This window comes from Girardinichthys multiradiatus, chromosome 7 (assembly GCF_021462225.1).
Source record: "Girardinichthys multiradiatus isolate DD_20200921_A chromosome 7, DD_fGirMul_XY1, whole genome shotgun sequence".
Classification (NCBI taxonomy): domain Eukaryota; kingdom Metazoa; phylum Chordata; class Actinopteri; order Cyprinodontiformes; family Goodeidae; genus Girardinichthys; species Girardinichthys multiradiatus.
The window spans coordinates 40,440,154-40,460,421 of record NC_061800.1 but is presented as its reverse complement, the minus strand read 5'-3'; the positions used below and the strand labels follow the sequence as shown (position 1 = coordinate 40,460,421).

General features: G+C 38.0%; 3 protein-coding genes across 3 annotated transcripts; all 3 read right to left on the bottom strand.

Moving 5' to 3' along the window:
- Window positions 1-3,554: 3,554 nt before the first annotated feature.
- On the bottom strand, window positions 3,555-5,849 carry LOC124870882 (olfactory receptor 13C8-like). The gene is made up of 3 exons (XM_047369704.1): window positions 4,955-5,849; window positions 4,097-4,122; window positions 3,555-3,677 (listed from the first exon to the last, which is right to left on the bottom strand). Exons 1-3 carry the CDS (start codon window positions 5,847-5,849, stop codon window positions 3,555-3,557), a joined length of 1,044 nt encoding a protein of 347 aa, XP_047225660.1.
- Window positions 5,850-12,348: 6,499 nt separating this feature from the next.
- Window positions 12,349-13,278, bottom strand: LOC124871838 (olfactory receptor 11H6-like). The gene has a single exon (XM_047371430.1). It carries the CDS (start codon window positions 13,270-13,272, stop codon window positions 12,349-12,351), a length of 924 nt encoding a protein of 307 aa, XP_047227386.1. The 5' UTR covers window positions 13,273-13,278.
- Window positions 13,279-17,568: 4,290 nt separating this feature from the next.
- On the bottom strand, window positions 17,569-19,864 carry LOC124870881 (olfactory receptor 13C8-like). The gene is made up of 3 exons (XM_047369703.1): window positions 18,970-19,864; window positions 18,111-18,136; window positions 17,569-17,691 (listed from the first exon to the last, which is right to left on the bottom strand). The coding sequence occupies exons 1-3, from the start codon at window positions 19,862-19,864 to the stop codon at window positions 17,569-17,571; spliced, it is 1,044 nt and encodes a 347-aa protein (XP_047225659.1).
- Between the last annotated feature and the right edge of the window lie 404 nt (window positions 19,865-20,268).

Below are 20,268 nucleotides of genomic sequence, written 5' to 3'. Positions count from 1 at the left end.
ACTTAATATTGGTTTTAAAGAGTTGCTGCTTGTACACTGCATAGATACTGCTATTTTATCATTGGATGCTGAGAAGGCCTATCACAAAGTTGAATAGCAAGACTTGTTTGACGTTCTTCGAAGGTTTGGCTTTAAAAACAACTTTCTCAGCTGGATTAGGCTCCTGTACTCCAAACCACAGGTTGTGGTTCTACCAAAGGGACTGACCTCATCTTCTACGTTTCGAGGCTCAAGACAAGACTCCCCAATGTCTCCTTAATTGGTACCATTTGTGATTGAGCCACAGACAATGACAAATCATAACAGCACTAACTTCAGGGGTATAGGTATAGTAGATGAAGAACATCACATAGCCTTTTATGATGATTATGTGATTTTGTTTTGTTCTAAATGACAACAAACTACCGGGTTTACTCTACCTAACAAACTATTTTAGCAGCTTCTCTGGCAACAAAATCAACTACTCTAAATCTGAAACTATGTTTCTGGATAAAATCGGGAGGCTAACCCCCTCAGTCCCCACCCCTTTTAAAGTCTCTGTAAAAGGCATCAACTACTTAGGCATAAGTAGTTGATGCCTTGTAATTACTCCCTTTACTGATGAAACAGTTTCTGCAAACTACAATGTCAACTACAAATAGAGAAATAAAACAAAATATGTCAGAAATGTATATGTCTTAATATTCTAACCTCCCCTTCATGTCAAACAGGTGGGTCACCCACAGAAAATGTTGTCTTTGTCTTTATTATTTTGGTTTAATTAAAATCTTACAAATGCACTGCTTGTGATGCTGCAGTGTTAGTAGTTTTGAATTAATGACACTATTATGGTAACCTTTTATTTAGTTATTTTTCCACATGTAAGATACAATTATTTTTTCTTTTATTCAGATGATCATCTGTATTTTATTAAGTTTGACTTCTACATTTCTAGTTAGAATTAGATTGATTCATTTCCAGCTACTTGTTTTTGCTTTCTCACAATTCCCAGGTCTAACACAACAAAGAAAAATTATAAATATTTTAATTTGTTTATAAAGATTACAAGGTGATAAAAAAATGGAGTCAGGAAAACATGTGGACTGAAAATATTGAAGAAAAGCAACAATATCCAACTTTCTTTTGACATTTAAACTTTCACAATGATAAGCTATAAAAGCAACTAATGTTAGCTCAACGACTACGTGTTTTTTTTGCTCGATGATTTAATATTTGAGCCAGGAAAGTAACAGAGTCTATCTCCAATGTAAACCAGGAACAGATTACAGATTGTTGCCTTGACTTGATGTGACTCAAGACTTGGGTGGAAAGACTTGAGACTTAATTGTGGCTTGCAAAACAATGACTTTGGCCCATTTATGACATATTATGATGGCCATAGTTCAATCTCATGTATTCATTTGTAACTTTTAATCTATTCATGAACCTATAATCTATTTTTAGAATCTATTTTCAGACTTTCACCACAGTCTTTATCTTGGGAATCTGGTAAGATCAGGATTATAATGAACAGAGTGATACACAGTTTTCAATCCTGACCTAGAGTAAATCTCTAACCAAAGCTGTCGGACTCCATAACACTGACTCTGCAAAATCGAGAGAGGATAAATGATAGTCAGCGCAGCTTTACATATGTCTACCAAAGATACCTTCTTCAGGGCATCCCATGAAGTTGCATCACTTCTGGTTTAGTGAGTTGCAACATTAGCAGGAACAGGAAGATTTTCCTCTTTGTAGACTTATAAAAAATAGTGTCAACCACCCAATGTGATAATGTTTGTATTGACATGAGTACCCCCATGATAGGCAAACAGTTGTGAATGTAAGCACGCTATGGAAATTGTGCCTGCAAAGTACCACCCTTATTGGAAACAATATGTGTAGATCATGATGTGGTGGCAAAAGTGAGTATTAAATAACCAGAATTAAGTGAGGAAACCATTTATTAGTCATTTACTAACCTAAATACAGAAAACACACACACACATGCAAGTATACACAGGTGCTCTGAACCTCTCATTCATTGTTTTCTCTTATCACTTGATACTTATCAGGATCAAGCTGCCCTCCTAGCCTAAATAAAAACCTCCCTCTGTAAGCTCGTGGTCAAACCAGACCATTCTTGCAGACCTCCTTTAATCACTTATCTTGTTCCATAAACAATGAAACAGCTACATACACAAATACTTAAATCAGCCCCTTCAATCCTTTGTTAAGGAGACACTCACAAATAATAGCTGTGTATAATAGTTTTCCATTACAGCTGCTGCCTCCATCGATGAGCATTACTTCTGCTATACAAGAAGCCCCTGAAATCGTTTAGTTCCCTAAAGCTCACACAGATGAGGTCTGCACAGTCGTCTGTGTTTCACATTTACCAATCAAGACTGGAAGACATTCCCTTAATAGCCAGTCAATTCCAGAGGTTAGTAAAGACAGTGATCAGACCGAGTTAACCTGGAGGTTAACACGTCAAGGAAAAAAAGCAACCAGGTTCCTTCTTCAAAGAGCTTGAGAACTGTGGACACAAACCAAATACGGACAGTTACCAGCACTTTTCCCTTTGTGACCAAGCAAGACATTTATAGAATAAAACACAGCACCTATGCTGCAGCAGCAGGCCAAGGCTCCACCAGCAATCAGCAAAACCCAGGTGCCACAGCATCCACCACGCCCTGCCACCAGGCTGAGAAACCAGGTCCCACCAGGCCCAGATCAGGCTCCACTAGCAGCCACCAAACCCAGACACCAATCCGAGCCATCAGATGTGCTTGGCAGCAGAGGGGGCCAAGATAATGCATCTAACCCTCCACCTCCAACTAACTCAGTATTTCTGCTACTGAAATCATGAAACAGTGGATTCATACAGTAAGGAGTGGGACAAGAAGAACTTCCATTACTAAAACGTTTTTAAAATCTGAGGTACTCTGAGGTTTAGTCAACATCAATAAGTATAGCTGGAATAAAAATGGATAAGAAGACTAAATATGGTATGCATGTTTGCATGAACTTTCCCCTGTTCTCTATAGAAATAGTTAATCTTTTAACAATATAAACAAATCATGGCATAATTAATTAAATGTCATTAAGTCAATGAAATTGTAAAACAAAATACAAACACATATTGAGCAGATAATAATTACCACCCTGGAAGAGGCTCTCCAGAGTGTCTCTGGGAAAATGTCACCACAATCACACACTGTCTGGCTCATTGCCATGTACTATCCTGGTTGATTAGGTGCTTTGTGGAATTGGGGCTCCCGAAACTGAGGCGAGGTTCAGTATGCCTACAAACACCAACAGTGACATTGTTACCTTGTGTTCATAAAAATGTCAGTAACCCTTGTTTTATAATAACAAATAAAGTGCCTTTATGAATTGAAACATCAGATCATGTTAAGGACCAAAGGTGAGATAAAGAATGGACTTCGCAGCCGTTCTCTGAAAAGGCTAGGGCATCTTGGACTTTAAGTTTTGTCTGAGCTCTGTTTCATTAGTGCTTTCTTTTATTTAGTTTTAGTTCCATTGTGCCCTGCAGCTATTTTAATCAATTATTACCCCATGTTCCCCTTGTAGTCTGTGCAGAGGGGCAAAGTTTCCCAGAGCAACAGGGGCACAACAGCAAAGGCTCTGTCACCTCGGATTTTTAGGCCAGATTTGGGGATATACAGCAGTCCCTGTTCAGTCAACATCATCAGTCAGAGATCAACAAGGTTTACATGTATGATAGGAATTAAACAATCACATGTAGATAAAGACATTGTTTCTACAGTGCTAATCACGATAATAGCCCACTGAGACTTGAGAAAACTACGTATAAAAAAATCTCCAAAACTCAGTTAGAAAAATGTAGTAAAGAGCATCATAAGGTCACCAAGTATTCATAAGAACATTGCATTTTGAGCCTTCTGGACACATCTTAAACACGAATTGTGAAGGCTGCTAACCATATCTGCTAACCATATTAAAATATAATCATATTTATTTTGAAAACTGGGAAAATTTCTAATACCATACTTTATTTTTGAGATTATAACTAATATTTGAGAATCTTGTTACACGAAAAACTCAAATATGTTGGTTTTATTCTATCAACCAGCCTGCACACATATTGTTTAACAGGGTGGGTTGGATATTGTGTAGTATTTTCTGATGTCTTTTGGCATAGCGGCAACCTTTGTTATTTGTGCAGTTAATCAGTCATCTATTGAACATGTTTCATACACGGGTTCAACACAAGGAGCTTCACATTAGACAGGAGGAAAACAAATAAAATAAAATAAATATTGAGCAAAACAAGGCTAAGTATAAAAAAGAAAAAGTTACACATAATTATGATTATGAATTGTTTCAAAATATACTGCATATTTTACCTTGAATACAATATAATAAAAGGCAAGTTATACTATTATTTACAGCTAAGAACAAATAAAGAAAGAAATGGTAGAATCATGTTGAGTCACATTTAATAAATTGGATTATAGGTTTTCATGAAACATGTTTATCAGATTTGTCAAAGTACCTTTTGAAAAAACACAATCCTTAAGCAGGTATTAAACATACTTTTCATTAAGCCTACGTTTATGTATTAAATATTTTTAATTTCATTGGACTGATGTAATATTCTAATCATAAATGTCATGTTCTTATTAGCTGTAAGCAGAAAATTATCATGATTAACAGAAATGAAAGCTTAAAAACATCAATCTGTGTGTAATTACTCTATACAGTATTTCCTTTAGTGAACTGATTTACTGAAATAAATAAACTTTTTATTATTGTTCTTATCTATTGAATGACTATAAACTGTATGCAACGTAAAATGGGAAAAAATGGCTGAATTCAATTAAAAGAAAATAAAAAATGGAAAAAAACGTAAAAGGATCAGAAACCAAATTTTACAAACAATTAAGACTACAGGACGGTCATTTAATTTTCATGGTTGCTACAATTTTGTTTCGTATTTTGGTCAACTTGAAACCATAAATAAGTGGATTCATTATAGGAGGTATGATGAGAAATTCTATAGAAACAAAGTATTTCAGAGTTTGTGGTAAATCTTTGGCCTCAAATCGAATATATAAAATATCAAAAAGTATAATTATTGAAAAAGTTAACAAGGAGATCAAATGTGGCACACAGGTTTGCATGAACTTTCTCCTGCTTTCTATAGAACCAAGACATGTTTTGATGAGAAAAGCGTAGGACCACAGAATTATAACACTGTGTAGAGAATAAACTACTATTGTGGTATTTGCAATTATGCTGGTCACAGAAGCTTCAGCTGGAAAACAAGCAAGCAAAACAATGCTCCCATTCATACAAATTAGTCTGTTTATATACGAGCTGCATAACTTCAACCTAGATGTAAGAAAAGTGTTTACAGCTATAATGCAAAAAGGTATTAACCAGGCAAGAAAAACTGAAGCAATGGCTCTTTGCTTCGGCATGACAGAGTGGTACTCCAGTGGTCGACATATAGCCAGATACCGATCATATGCCATGAGGGCAAGGATGGACAGATCACTGCAGGCAGAGGAGTACACCACCTGAGCCTGCAGAAGGCAGCCTGAGTAAGAGATCACATGAACAGGAGAGAGCAGATCCCAGAGAAATTTGGGATAGAAACCTGCTGTTCCAAAAAGGGAATTTATACAAAACGCACACACCAGAATATACATTGGTTCATGGAGTTCATTATTAAAGATTATGGTCAAAACAATACAGACATTTAAAACAAGTATTATGAAGTAACACATTAAAGTGAGAAAGAAAATAGGTGACCTGTAATTCCTTGTCTCGTTTAAACCTGAAAGAAAAAACACTGAAACTGTTGAAACATTATTCATCTTAGTCAAGAAATGTGCTTCTGCTCTTTTTGTGTCTATTGTTGAATTAATGAAATCCTACAGTAGCAACTGGATTTCAAAGCAGCCAGTAACCCTACTTTCAGGCAGTTGGTGGAAATGGGTGGAGGGTTATTGCTTTGTGAAGGTAAAGTTGATTCCACAGGGGCAGAAAGGCGGGACACATCTCATGGAAAAACCACAGGACGACTGCAATTACGACAGTGCAGAAGGATGGGCATAGAAGTCAGGTGATGAAGTTGTGAACCACCCATCCACTGCACATCAGGTAGGCTGCTGTGCAGCATAACTCTATGTTGACACTATAAAGTTAAAGCACTTTCAGTAAGATTTTAAACCCAGACTGAAGCAAGTGTCTTATACTGATAGTTAATAGCATTTCTGACACCGACTCCATCAACGTTATGTACGGTCAGCCAAAGCTGCCATAAATGTTTGGGCCTTTTGATGGCTGATGGACCCAGCACAAAATGTTCTAAGCCAGAAAGCACCTACCAACAGTCAGTACGCATAGACAATACAGCACCCATCAGGCCCAACCACTAGGCTCAGTCATTAGGTGCCACCTGGCCCAGGACAGGCACCAATCCCAGCCCTTTATCCTAGCCACCAGATGTGCTTGGCAGCAGTGGTGGCCAAGATAAAACATCTGACCCTCCAACTGTACTAGCTCACTTTAACCCTTCACCTGATCATAGCTTCATATTACTGTCAGTTTCAGAGTAAGAGGTAGGATAACTTGTAAGTTCTCCTAGTAAGTGAGTCTGCCATACATTTGGCAGATTGTATTATTATTATTTTTTTAACTGTGTCCTCTCCGGCAGAGAAGCACTCAGAATTGTTGTCCGAGTGCCAAGAAGAAGCCCAACAGATTTACTTTCACAGTGGAGCGTTACGGCTAATACTTTAATGCTCTGTTTGATATTTATAAAAGAAACTTTATTAGAAACTGCTTTGGGAATATTTCAATTGTTACGGATGGAAACGAAAAGGAAAAAAATAAGACGCACGAAAAAGAGAGTGGAGGGCCAAAAGGAAACAGGGAGAAGGAGAAAAGAATGGAAGAGAGAAAGAAGGATGAAAAGATTGAAAGATAACACCCTGCTTGCTTCTACACCAGCAGAAACATATATAACAGCATTGTTACCAAAAAGTGCTTTTAGTGTTATTATTTAGTGTTATTATTTATTTTATTTATTTTGTGTTAACTGCGGTTCAATATAGAACATTTGCCTGAGTCTAAACACCTGTGGGTTTGAGTGTGAGTGCGCTTGTGTATACAAAGTATCTCCATAAAAATATGCAATAGTGAGTGTGAGGAGCCACATACCGGCCCCCTGAACCTGGGACAGACACGGAGGAGATCCAAGTCACAGACATCCAAAGGCCCCCCAGAACCCCAGGAGAACCACCGCCGGGACTACTGCAATGCCCCTAGAGAAGAGCAGGGGAGAGTCCCTGGGAATCACCCAGCAGCCACAATGCAGAAGCCCCAGAGAGCTGCAGCTACGAGCCCACAGGCCCCACCGGCAGCCATCTACGAACAGATCCAGCCATGGACTCAGAGACCCGAGACCCCGGGACACATCACTCCCCAAGCAGAGGCCCAACAGAGCCCAGGGGCCCAGGCCCCGGCAAGCAGCCACCTGGAGTGAGCTGGTACACACCTCGGCACCCAGCCCTGTTCACCGAGAACCACAACTACACCAGCGGGCAGAGACACCAGCCACCGGCGGGGAGTGTGGCAGGGAGGAAATAAGCCCCACATTTGATGGGGGGCCTAAACTGATCCAGGAGAGGGAGCAGCCCAAGACCCAATCTGAACAAGATTCTCAACCTAGAATTGCGCCGCTCAAGGTGGCAGCAGATTGGAGTAGCTCTGTTACTTTTGATTCTGATTTATTCTTTTTGGGAACTCTTCCTCTTGTGGTGGATACAGTTGATTTTTTTTTTTTTTTTCTTTTTTTTTTTGGACAACTGTCCTCTCCGGTGTCAGATGCTGTGCAGCTTGGAGGTTTTTTCCTAATACTTTCTACTTTTGGACATTTGTTATGACGCATCACCATGACAACAGGGTTGTTTCTTACAACCGGGAGCAGTTTATTAATATCTCAAAAGCACAAATAATACTTCAACTACAACCCCAAATCCCTGATGAGTTGAAAAGGAACAGCGTGGATGCAGAGCAGGAGCCAAGAGAATAGAGAGAAGAAGGAAGTTCAAACTATCTCTTCTGTCGATTATGATGGGCAATGTGAGATCATTGGGAAACAAGTTGGATGAACTCCAAGCCCTACAAAGGACCCAGCCAGAGTACCAGACATGCAGTATTATATGTGTTCATATGTGTTTTACTGAGACATGGCTGCAGGATCACATCCCCAACTCCAGCGTCTCTCTGCCTGGCTTTCTAACCATACGAGCAGAGAGAGATTTAAAGAGGAGTGGCAAATGTAAAGGAGGTGGACTGCCAGTACTTCTGAACAACAGATGGTGTAATCCAGGACATGTTACTGTGAAGTGTCATTTCTGCAGTCCAGATATTGAACTGTTGGCAGTAAGTTTTCGTCCATATTATTTACCCAGAGAGTTCACCAGTGTTATTTTGGCAACAGTTTACATTCCACCCTCCGCTGTTGCCGACACTGCATGTGATGCCATCAGCTCGTTGATGCTAAGCTACAGACACAAAACCCCAATGCTTTTGTGGCATTTCTGGTGATTTTAACCATGCTTCACTCTCTGCTACACTTCCAATGTTTCAACAGCTTGTCAGCTGCTCTATTAGAGAAAACAAAACATTGGATTTGTTTTATGCAAATGTCAAGGACTCATACATCTCTACAGCTAGACCTCCTCTAGGCAAATCCGATCACAATCTTGTTTTTCTCTGCTCAAAATATAAGCCCCTTGTTCAGAGGCAACCTGTAATAAAGAGGACTGTGCCAGCCACATGGAGAGGACATCAATGCCATGACTTGAGTGTGTAACCGACTATATAAACTTCTGTGTGGATAACGTCATCCCCACCAGAACCGTGAGATGCTTCCCCAATAACAAACCTTGGATCACCAGTGCCCTGAAGGACCTGCTTAACAAGAAAAAAAGAGCCTTCAGAGAGGGAGTCAGAGAATTATTGAGGAGTATACAGAAGCAACTTAAAGTCAAGATAAGAGACAGCAAGGATGTGTACAAGAAGAAGCTGGAGAGCAAGCTCCAGCAAAACAATATCAGAGATGTGTGGACAGGGATGAAGAACATCACAGGCTTCAAGCAGCAGGATGATCAGACCAGTGAAGGTCTGGACAGAGCCAATGAACTGAACACATTCTTCAATAGGTTCAGTTCAGAAACAAGCTTCGCATCCTCCCCTCCTGCTCACAGCCAAATAGACATCCCACCATCCTTTGACCCACAGGACCCACAGCTGTCCAGTAACACCTCAAATTTTTTATCTTCCACCTCAGCCCTAGACCCTTCTGCTTCTACATGTTTGCCTTCAACCATATCAGAAGATGCTGATGCTTCCTTTGCTTCCCCCTTCCATCTGTGTGTCTCAAGAAGTCAAGTGAAGATGCAACTGGAGAGACTGAATCGGAATAAGGCTGCAGGTCCAGATCATGTCAGCCCTAGAATCCTGAAGGCCTGTGCAGAGCAGCTCTGTGGGATTCTGCAGCACCTCTTCAACCTTAGCCTGGCCCAGAAGAAGGTTCCGGTGTTGTGGAAGACCTCCTGTCTTGTTCCGCTACCAAAGAAAACTCACCCATCAGTCCTCAATGACTATAGACCTGTTGCCCTGACATCCCACATCATGAAGGTCCTAGAGAGACTCCTGTTGGCCCACTTGAGTAAGCAAACAATAAACTCATCAGAATCCGCTCCAGTTTGCTTATCGCTGTGGAGTTGGAGTTAAAGATGCCATGAAACACCTGCTTCAACGTGTGAAGGCTGTTAACCATATCTGCTAACCATATTAAAATATAATCATATTTATTTTGAAAACTGGGAACATTTCTAATACCATACTTTATTTTTGAGATTATAACTAATATTTGAGAATCTTGTTACACGAAAAACTCAAATATGTTGGTTTTATTCTATCAACCAGCCTGCACACATATTGTTTAACAGGGTGGGTTGGATATTGTGTAGTATTTTCTGATGTCTTTTGGCATAGCGGCAACCTTTGTTATTTGTGCAGTTAATCAGTCATCTATTGAACATGTTTCATACACGGGTTCAACACAAGGAGCTTCACATTAGACAGGAGGAAAACAAACAAAAGAAAATAAATATTGAGCAAAACAAGGCAAAGTATAAAAAAGAAAAAGTTACACATAATTATGATTATGAATTGTTTCAAAATACAGGTCCTTCTCAAAATATTAGCATATTGTGATAAAGTTCATTATTTTCCATAATGTCATGATGAAAATTTAACATTCATATATTTTAGATTCATTGCACACTAACTGCAATATTTCAGGTCTTTTATTGTCTTAATACGGATGATTGTGACATACAGCTCATGAAAACCCAAAATTCCTATCTCACAAAATTAGCATATTTCATCCAACCAATAAAAGAAAAGTGTTTTTAATACAAAAAACGTCAACCTTCAAATAATCATGTACAGTTATGCACTTAATACTTGGTCGGGAATCCTTTTGCAGAAATGACTGCTTCAATGCGGCGTGGCATGGAGGCAATCAGCCTGTGGCACTGCTGAGGTCTTATGGAGGCCCAGGATGCTTCGATAGTGGCCTTTACCTCATCCAGAGTGTTGGGTCTTGAGTCTCTCAACGTTCTCTTCACAATATCCCACAGATTCTCTATGGGGTTCAGGTCAGGAGAGTTGGCAGGCCAATTGAGCACAGTGATACCATGGTCAGTAAACCATTTACCAGTGGTTTTGGCACTGTGAGTAGGTGCCAGGTCGTGCTGAAAAATGAAATCTTCATCTCCATAAAGCTTTTCAGCAGATGGAAGCATGAAGTGCTCCAAAATCTCCTGATAGCTAGCTGCATTGACCCTGCCCTTGATAAAACACAGTGGACCAACACCAGCAGCTGACACGGCTCCCCAGACCATCACTGACTGTGGGTACTTGACACTGGACTTCTGGCATTTTGGCATTTCCTTCTCCCCAGTCTTCCTCCAGACTCTGGCACCTTGATTTCTGAATGACATGCAGAATTTGCTTTCATCTGAAAAAAGTACTTTGGACCACTGAGCAACAGTCCAGTGCTGCTTCTCTGTAGCCCAGGTCAGGCGCTTCTGCTGCTGGTTCAAAAGTGGCTTGACCTGGGGAATGCGGCACCTGTAGCCCATTTCCTGCACACGCCTGTGCACTTCTACAATCTTCCTCAGGGTCCGGTCACCTCTTCTCGTTGTGCAGCGTTTTCTGCCACACTTTTTCCTTCCCACAGACTTCCCACTGAGGTGCCTTCATATAGCACTCTGGGAACAGCCTATTCGTTCAGAAATTTCTTTCTGTGTCTTACCCTCTTGCTTGAGGGTGTCAATAGTGGCCTTCTGGACAGCAGTCAGGTCGGCAGTCTTACCCAGGATTGGGGTTTTGAGTGATGAACCAGGCTGGGAGTTTTAAAGGCCCCAGGAATCTTTTGCAGGTGTTTAGAGTTAAGTCGTTGATTAAGATGATTAGGTTCATAGCTTGTTTAGAGACCCTTTTAATAATATGCTAATTTTGTGAGATAGGAATTTTGGGTTTTCATGAGCTGTATGCCAAAATCATCCGTATTAAGACAATAAAAGACCTGAAATATTTCAGTTAGTGTGCAATGAATCTAAAATATATGAATGTTAAATTTTCATCATTACATTATGGAAAATAATGAACTTTATCACAATATGCTAATATTTTGAGAAGGACCTGTATACTGCATATTTTACCTTGAATACAATATAGTAAAAGGCAAGTTATACTATTATTTACAGCTAAGAACAAATAAAGAAAGAAATGTTAGGATCATGTTGAGTCACATTTAATAAATTGGATTATAGGTTTTCATGAAACATGTTTATCAGATTTGTCAAAGTACATTTTGAAAAAACACAATCCTTAAGCAGGTATTAAACATACTTTTCATTAAGCCTACGTTTATGTATTAAATATTTTTAATTTCATTGGACTGATGTAATATTCTAATCATAAATGTCATGTTCTTATTAGCTGTAAGCAGAAAATTATCATGATTAACAGAAATAAAAGCTTAAAAACATCAATCTGTGTGTAATTACTCTATACAGTATTTCCTTTAGTGAACTGATTTACTGAAATAAATTAACTTTTTATTATTGTTCTTATCTATTGAATGACTATAAACTGTATGCAACGTAAAATGGGAAAAAATGGCTGAATTCAATTAAAAGAAAATAAAAAATGGAAAAAAACGTAATTAAAACAAAACGTAAAAGGATCAGAAACCAAATTTTACAAACAATTAAGACTACAGGACAGTCATTTAATTTTCATGGTTGCTACAATTTTGTTTCGTATTTTGGTCAACTTGAAACCATAAATAAGTGGATTCATTATAGGAGGTATGATGAGAAATTCTATAGAAACAAAGTATTTAAGAGTTTGTGGTAAATTTTTGGACTCAAATTGAATATATAAAATATCAAAAAGTATAATTACGGAAAAAGTGAACAAGGAGATCAAATGTGGCACACATGTTTGCATGAACTTTCTCCTGTTTTCTAAAGAACCAAGACATGTTTTGATGAGAAAAATGTAGGACCACAGAATTACAACAATGTGCAGAACATAAATTGCTATTGTCAAATTTCCAACAATGCTGTTAACAGTAGTTTCAGCTGGAAAACAAGCAAGCATAACAATGCTCCAGTTCAAACAGATGAGTCTGTTTAAATGTGGGCTGCATAATTTCAATCTAGATGTAAGAAACGTGTTTACAGCCATTAAGCAGAAAGGTATTAACCAAGTGAGACAAACTGAAGTGATGGCTCTCTGCTTCGGCATGACAGAGTGGTACTCTAGTGGTCGACATATAGCCAGATACCGATCATATGCCGTGAGGGCAAGGATGGACAGTTCACTGCAGGCAGAGGAGTACAACACCTGATTCTGCAGAAGGCAGCCTGAGTAAGAGATGACATGAACAGGAGAGAGCAGATCCCAGAGAAATTTGGGATAGAAACCTGCTGTTCCATAAAGGGAATTCATGCAAAAAGCACACAGCAGAATATACATTGGTTCATGGAGTTCATTATCCAAGATTATTGTCAAAATAACACAAACATTTACAAGGATGATTACAAAGTAACACATCAAAGAGAGAAAGAAAAGAGGTGCCCTGTAATTTCTTGTCTCATTTAAACCTGAAAGAAAAAACACTGAAACAGTTGAAACATTATTCATCTTGGTTAAGAAATGTACCTCTGCTCTTTTACACTGTCTAATTTTGCTTCTCTGTTGAATTAATGAAATCCTAAAATATCAGTTGGATATCAAATCAGCCAACAGCCCTACTTTAAGGCAGTTTAGCTCTTTGGCTGGGTGGAAGGTTGTTGCTTCATAAAGCTAAAGTTGATTCCATAGGGGCAGATAGACATGACATAGAGGACCCAGAGGCTGATTACAATCACACAACAATACAGGAGGATTGCCAGAGAAGAATGATGAGAAAGTTCTGGAAGATACAGATTACAAAGTATTGTAAAAAGGTAAGTACGCCATAAATCTACATGTTTTTTGTTTTTTTATTTTACATATTTTGATATAGATATATTTCATATAATTTTTAACAATTTAAGAGATTCAATTTAAAACCTGATTAAAAAATTCCTTTAAAACTCTCTGTAAGATGTAATAAAAATGCAATTTTGGGGGAAAACTAAATTAGTACACAACCCCTTACATTTATTCCATTTAAAATGGCTAAAATCAGACACAGGCGTACATCAGGTATGAATTGAACATTGTTATGTAGCATTATGAAAGAGGTTGCCCCTGTCTCAAACTCAGACATTTAGCTTAATCAAAATCAAAATCCTTTATTGTCATCAAACAGATATTAAACAAAATTAAAAACAGCTTTGCTTGAGCACTTAGACCAGAACGGCTTTGTTTCAGGCCAACAAGGATTTTATAATATTACTTAATACTTAATATTGGTTTTAAAGAGTTGCTGCTTGTACACTGCATAGATACTGCTATTTTATCATTGGATGCTGAGAAGGCCTATCACAAAGTTGAATAGCAAGACTTGTTTGACGTTCTTCGAAGGTTTGGCTTTAAAAACAACTTTCTCAGCTGGATTAGGCTCCTGTACTCCAAACCACAGGTTGTGGTTCTACCAAAGGGACTGACCTCATCTTCTACGTTTCGAGGCTCAAGACAAGACTCCCCAATGTCTCCTTAATTGGTACCATTTGTGATTGAGCCACAGACAATGACAAATCATAACAGCACTAACTTCAGGGGTATAGGTATAGTAGATGAAGAACATCACATAGCCTTTTATGATGATTATGTGATTTTGTTTTGTTCTAAATGACAACAAACTACCGGGTTTACTCTACCTAACAAACTATTTTAGCAGCTTCTCTGGCAACAAAATCAACTACTCTAAATCTGAAACTATGTTTCTGGATAAAATCGGGAGGCTAACCCCCTCAGTCCCCACCCCTTTTAAAGTCTCTGTAAAAGGCATCAACTACTTAGGCATAAGTAGTTGATGCCTTGTAATTACTCCCTTTACTGATGAAACAGTTTCTGCAAACTACAATGTCAACTACAAATAGAGAAATAAAACAAAATATGTCAGAAATGTATATGTCTTAATATTCTAACCTCCCTTTCATGTCAAACAGGTGGGTCACCCACAGAAAATGTTGTCTTTGTCTTTATTATTTTGGTTTAATTAAAATCTTACAAATGCACTGCTTGTGATGCTGCAGTGTTAGTAGTTTTGAATTAATGACACTATTATGGTAACCTTTTATTTAGTTATTTTTCCACATGTAAGATACAATTATTTTTTCTTTTATTCAGATGATCATCTGTATTTTATTAAGTTTGACTTCTACATTTCTAGTTAGAATTAGATTGATTCATTTCCAGCTACTTGTTTTTGCTTTCTCACAATTCCCAGGTCTAACACAACAAAGAAAAATTATAAATATTTTAATTTGTTTATAAAGATTACAAGGTGATAAAAAAATGGAGTCAGGAAAACATGTGGACTGAAAATATTGAAGAAAAGCAACAATATCCAACTTTCTTTTGACATTTAAACTTTCACAATGATAAGCTATAAAAGCAACTAATGTTAGCTCAACGACTACGTGTTTTTTTTGCTCGATGATTTAATATTTGAGCCAGGAAAGTAACAGTCTATCTCCAATGTAAACCAGGAACAGATTACAGATTGTTGCCTTGACTTGATGTGACTCAAGACTTGGGTGGAAAGACTTGAGACTTAATTGTGGCTTGCAAAACAATGACTTTGGCCCATTTATGACATATTATGATGGCCATAGTTCAATCTCATGTATTCATTTGTAACTTTTAATCTATTCATGAACCTATAATCTATTTTTAGAATCTATTTTCAGACTTTCACCACAGTCTTTATCTTGGGAATCTGGTAAGATCAGGATTATAATGAACAGAGTGATACACAGTTTTCAATCCTGACCTAGAGTAAATCTCTAACCAAAGCTGTCGGACTCCATAACACTGACTCTGCAAAATCGAGAGAGGATAAATGATAGTCAGCGCAGCTTTACATATGTCTACCAAAGATACCTTCTTCAGGGCAGCCCATGAAGTTGCATCACTTCTGGTTTAGTGAGTTGCAACATTAGCAGGAACAGGAAGATTTTCCTCTTTGTAGACTTATAAAAAATAGTGTCAACCACCCAATGTGATAATGTTTGTATTGACATGAGTACCCCCATGATAGGCAAACAGTTGTGAATGTAAGCACGCTATGGAAATTGTGCCTGCAAAGTACCACCCTTATTGGAAACAATATGTGTAGATCATGATGTGGTGGCAAAAGTGAGTATTAAATAACCAGAATTAAGTGAGGAAACCATTTATTAGTCATTTACTAACCTAAATACAGAAAACACACACACACATGCAAGTATACACAGGTGCTCTGAACCTCTCATTCATTGTTTTCTCTTATCACTTGATACTTATCAGGATCAAGCTGCCCTCCTAGCCTAAATAAAAACCTCCCTCTGTAAGCTCGTGGTCAAACCAGACCATTCTTGCAGACCTCCTCTAATCACTTATCTTGTTCCATAAACAATGAAACAGCTACATACACAAATACTTAAATCAGCCCCTTCAATCCTTTGTTAAGGAGACACTCACAAATAATAGCTGTGTATAATAGTTTTCCATTACAGCTGCTGCCTCCATCGATGAGCATTACTTCTGCTATACAAGAAGCCCCTGAAATCGTTTAGTTCCCTAAAGCTCACACAGATGAGGTCTGCACAGTCGTCTGTGTTTCACATTTACCAATCAAGACTGGAAGACATTCCCTTAATAGCCAGTCAATTCCAGAGGTTAGTAAAGACAGTGATCAGACCGAGTTAACCTGGAGGTTAACACGTCAAGGAAAAAAAGCAACCAGGTTCCTTCTTCAAAGAGCTTGAGAACTGTGGACACAAACCAAATACGGACAGTTACCAGCACTTTTCCCTTTGTGACCAAGCAAGACATTTATAGAATAAAACACAGCACCTATGCTGCAGCAGGAGGCCAAGGCTCCACCAGCAATCAGCAAAACCCAGGTGCCACAGCATCCACCACGCCCTGCCACCAGGCTGAGAAACCAGGTCCCACCAGGCCCAGATCAGGCTCCACTAGCAGCCACCAAACCCAGACACCAATCCGAGCCATCAGATGTGCTTGGCAGCAGAGGGGGCCAAGATAATGCATCTAACCCTCCACCTCCAACTAACTCAGTATTTCTGCTACTGAAATCATGAAACAGTGGATTCATACAGTAAGGAGTGGGACAAGAAGAACTTCCATTACTAAAACGTTTTTAAAATCTGAGGTACTCTGAGGTTTAGTCAACATCAATAAGTATAGCTGGAATAAAAATGGATAAGAAGACTAAATATGGTATGCATGTTTGCATGAACTTTCCCCTGTTCTCTATAGAAATAGTTAATCTTTTAACAATATAAACAAATCATGGCATAATTAATTAAATGTCATTAAGTCAATGAAATTGTAAAACAAAATACAAACACATATTGAGCAGATAATAATTACCACCCTGGAAGAGGCTCTCCAGAGTGTCTCTGGGAAAATGTCACCACAATCACACACTGTCTGGCTCATTGCCATGTACTATCCTGGTTGATTAGGTGCTTTGTGGAATTGGGGCTCCCGAAACTGAGGCGAGGTTCAGTATGCCTACAAACACCAACAGTGACATTGTTACCTTGTGTTCATAAAAATGTCAGTAACCCTTGTTTTATAATAACAAATAAAGTGCCTTTATGAATTGAAACATCAGATCATGTTAAGGACCAAAGGTGAGATAAAGAATGGACTTCGCAGCCGTTCTCTGAAAAGGCTAGGGCATCTTGGACTTTAAGTTTTGTCTGAGCTCTGTTTCATTAGTGCTTTCTTTTATTTAGTTTTAGTTCCATTGTGCCCTGCAGCTATTTTAATCAGTTATTACCCCATGTTCCCCTTGTAGTCTGTGCAGAGGGGCAAAGACTCCCAGAGCAACAGGGGCACAACAGCAAAGGCTCTGTCACCTCGGATTTTTAGGCCAGATTTGGGGATATACAGCAGTCCCTGTTCAGTCAACATCATCAGTCAGAGATCAACAAGGTTTACATGTATGATAGGAATTAAACAATCACATGTAGATAAAGACATTGTTTCTACAGTGCTAATCACGATAATAGCCCACTGAGACTTGAGAAAACTACGTATAAAAAAATCTCCAAAACTCAGTTAGAAAAATGTAGTAAAGAGCATCATAAGGTCACCAAGTATTCATAAGAACATTGCATTTTGAGCCTTCTGGACACATCTTAAACATGAATTGTGAAGGCTGCTAACCATATCTGCTAACCATATTAAAATATAATCATATTTATTTTGAAAACTGGGAAGATTTCTAATACCATACTTTATTTTTGAGATTATAACTAATATTTGAGAATCTTGTTACACGAAAAACTCAAATATGTTGGTTTTATTCTATCAACCAGCCTGCACACATATTGTTTAACAGGGTGGGTTGGATATTGTGTAGTATTTTCTGATGTCTTTTGGCATAGCGGCAACCTTTGTTATTTGTGCAGTTAATCAGTCATCTATTGAACATGTTTCATACACGGGTTCAACACAAGGAGCTTCACATTAGACAGGAGGAAAACAAATAAAAGAAAAGAAATATTGAGCAAAACAAGGCTAAGTATAAAAAAGAAAAAGTTACACATAATTATGATTATGAATTGTTTCAAAATATACTGCATATTTTACCTTGAATACAATATAGTAAAAGGCAAATTATACTATTATTTACAGCTAAGAACAAATAAAGAAAGAAATGGTAGAATCATGTTGAGTCACATTTAATAAATTGGATTATAGGTTTTCATGAAACATGTTTATCAGATTTGTCAAAGTACCTTTTGAAAAAACACAATCCTTAAGCAGGTATTAAACATACTTTTCATTAAGCCTACGTTTATGTATTAAATATTTTTAATTTCATTGGACTGATGTAATATTCTAATCATAAATGTCATGTTCTTATTAGCTGTAAGCAGAAAATTATCATGATTAACAGAAATGAAAGCTTAAAAACATCAATCTGTGTGTAATTACTCTATACAGTATTTCCTTTAGTGAACTGATTTACTGAAATAAATAAACTTTTTATTATTGTTCTTATCTATTGAATGACTATAAACTGTATGCAACGTAAAATGGGAAAAAATGGCTGAATTCAATTAAAAGAAAATAAAAAATGGAAAAAAAACGTAAAAGGATCAGAAACCAAATTTTACAAACAATTAAGACTACAGGACGGTCATTTAATTTTCATGGTTGCTACAATTTTGTTTCGTATTTTGGTCAACTTGAAACCATAAATAAGTGGATTCATTATAGGAGGTATGATGAGAAATTCTATAGAAACAAAGTATTTCAGAGTTTGTGGTAAATCTTTGGCCTCAAATCGAATATATAAAATATCAAAAAGTATAATTATTGAAAAAGTTAACAAGGAGATCAAATGTGGCACACAGGTTTGCATGAACTTTCTCCTGCTTTCTATAGAACCAAGACATGTTTTGATGAGAAAAGCGTAGGACCACAGAATTATAACACTGTGTAGAGAATAAACTACTATTGTGGTATTTGCAATTATGCTGGTCACAGAAGCTTCAGCTGGAAAACAAGCAAGCAAAACAATGCTCCCATTCATACAAATTAGTCTGTTTATATACGAGCTGCATAACTTCAACCTAGATGTAAGAAAAGTGTTTACAGCTATAATGCAAAAAGGTATTAACCAGGCAAGAAAAACTGAAGCAATGGCTCTCTGCTTCGGCATGACAGAGTGGTACTCCAGTGGTCGACATATAGCCAGATACCGATCATATGCCATGAGGGCAAGGATGGACAGATCACTGCAGGCAGAGGAGTACACCACCTGAGCCTGCAGAAGGCAGCCTGAGTAAGAGATGACATGAACAGGAGAGAGCAGATCCCAGAGAAATTTGGGATAGAAACCTGCTGTTCCAAAAAGGGAATTTATACAAAACGCACACACCAGAATATACATTGGTTCATGGAGTTCATTATTAAAGATTATGGTCAAAACAATACAGACATTTAAAACAAGTATTATGAAGTAACACATTAAAGTGAGAAAGAAAATAGGTGACCTGTAATTCCTTGTCTCGTTTAAACCTGAAAGAAAAAACACTGAAACTGTTGAAACATTATTCATCTTAGTCAAGAAATGTGCTTCTGCTCTTTTTGTGTCTATTGTTGAATTAATGAAATCCTACAGTAGCAACTGGATTTCAAAGCAGCCAGTAACCCTACTTTCAGGCAGTTGGTGGAAATGGGTGGAGGGTTATTGCTTTGTGAAGGTAAAGTTGATTCCACAGGGGCAGAAAGGCGGGACACATCTCATGGAAAAACCACAGGACGACTGCAATTACGACAGTGCAGAAGGATGGGCATAGAAGTCAGGTGATGAAGTTCTGAACCACCCATCCACTGCACATCAGGTAGGCTGCTGTGCAGCATAACTCTATGTTGACACTATAAAGTTAAAGCACTTTCAGTAAGATTTTAAACCCAGACTGAAGCAAGTGTCTTATACTGATAGTTAATAGCATTTCTGAC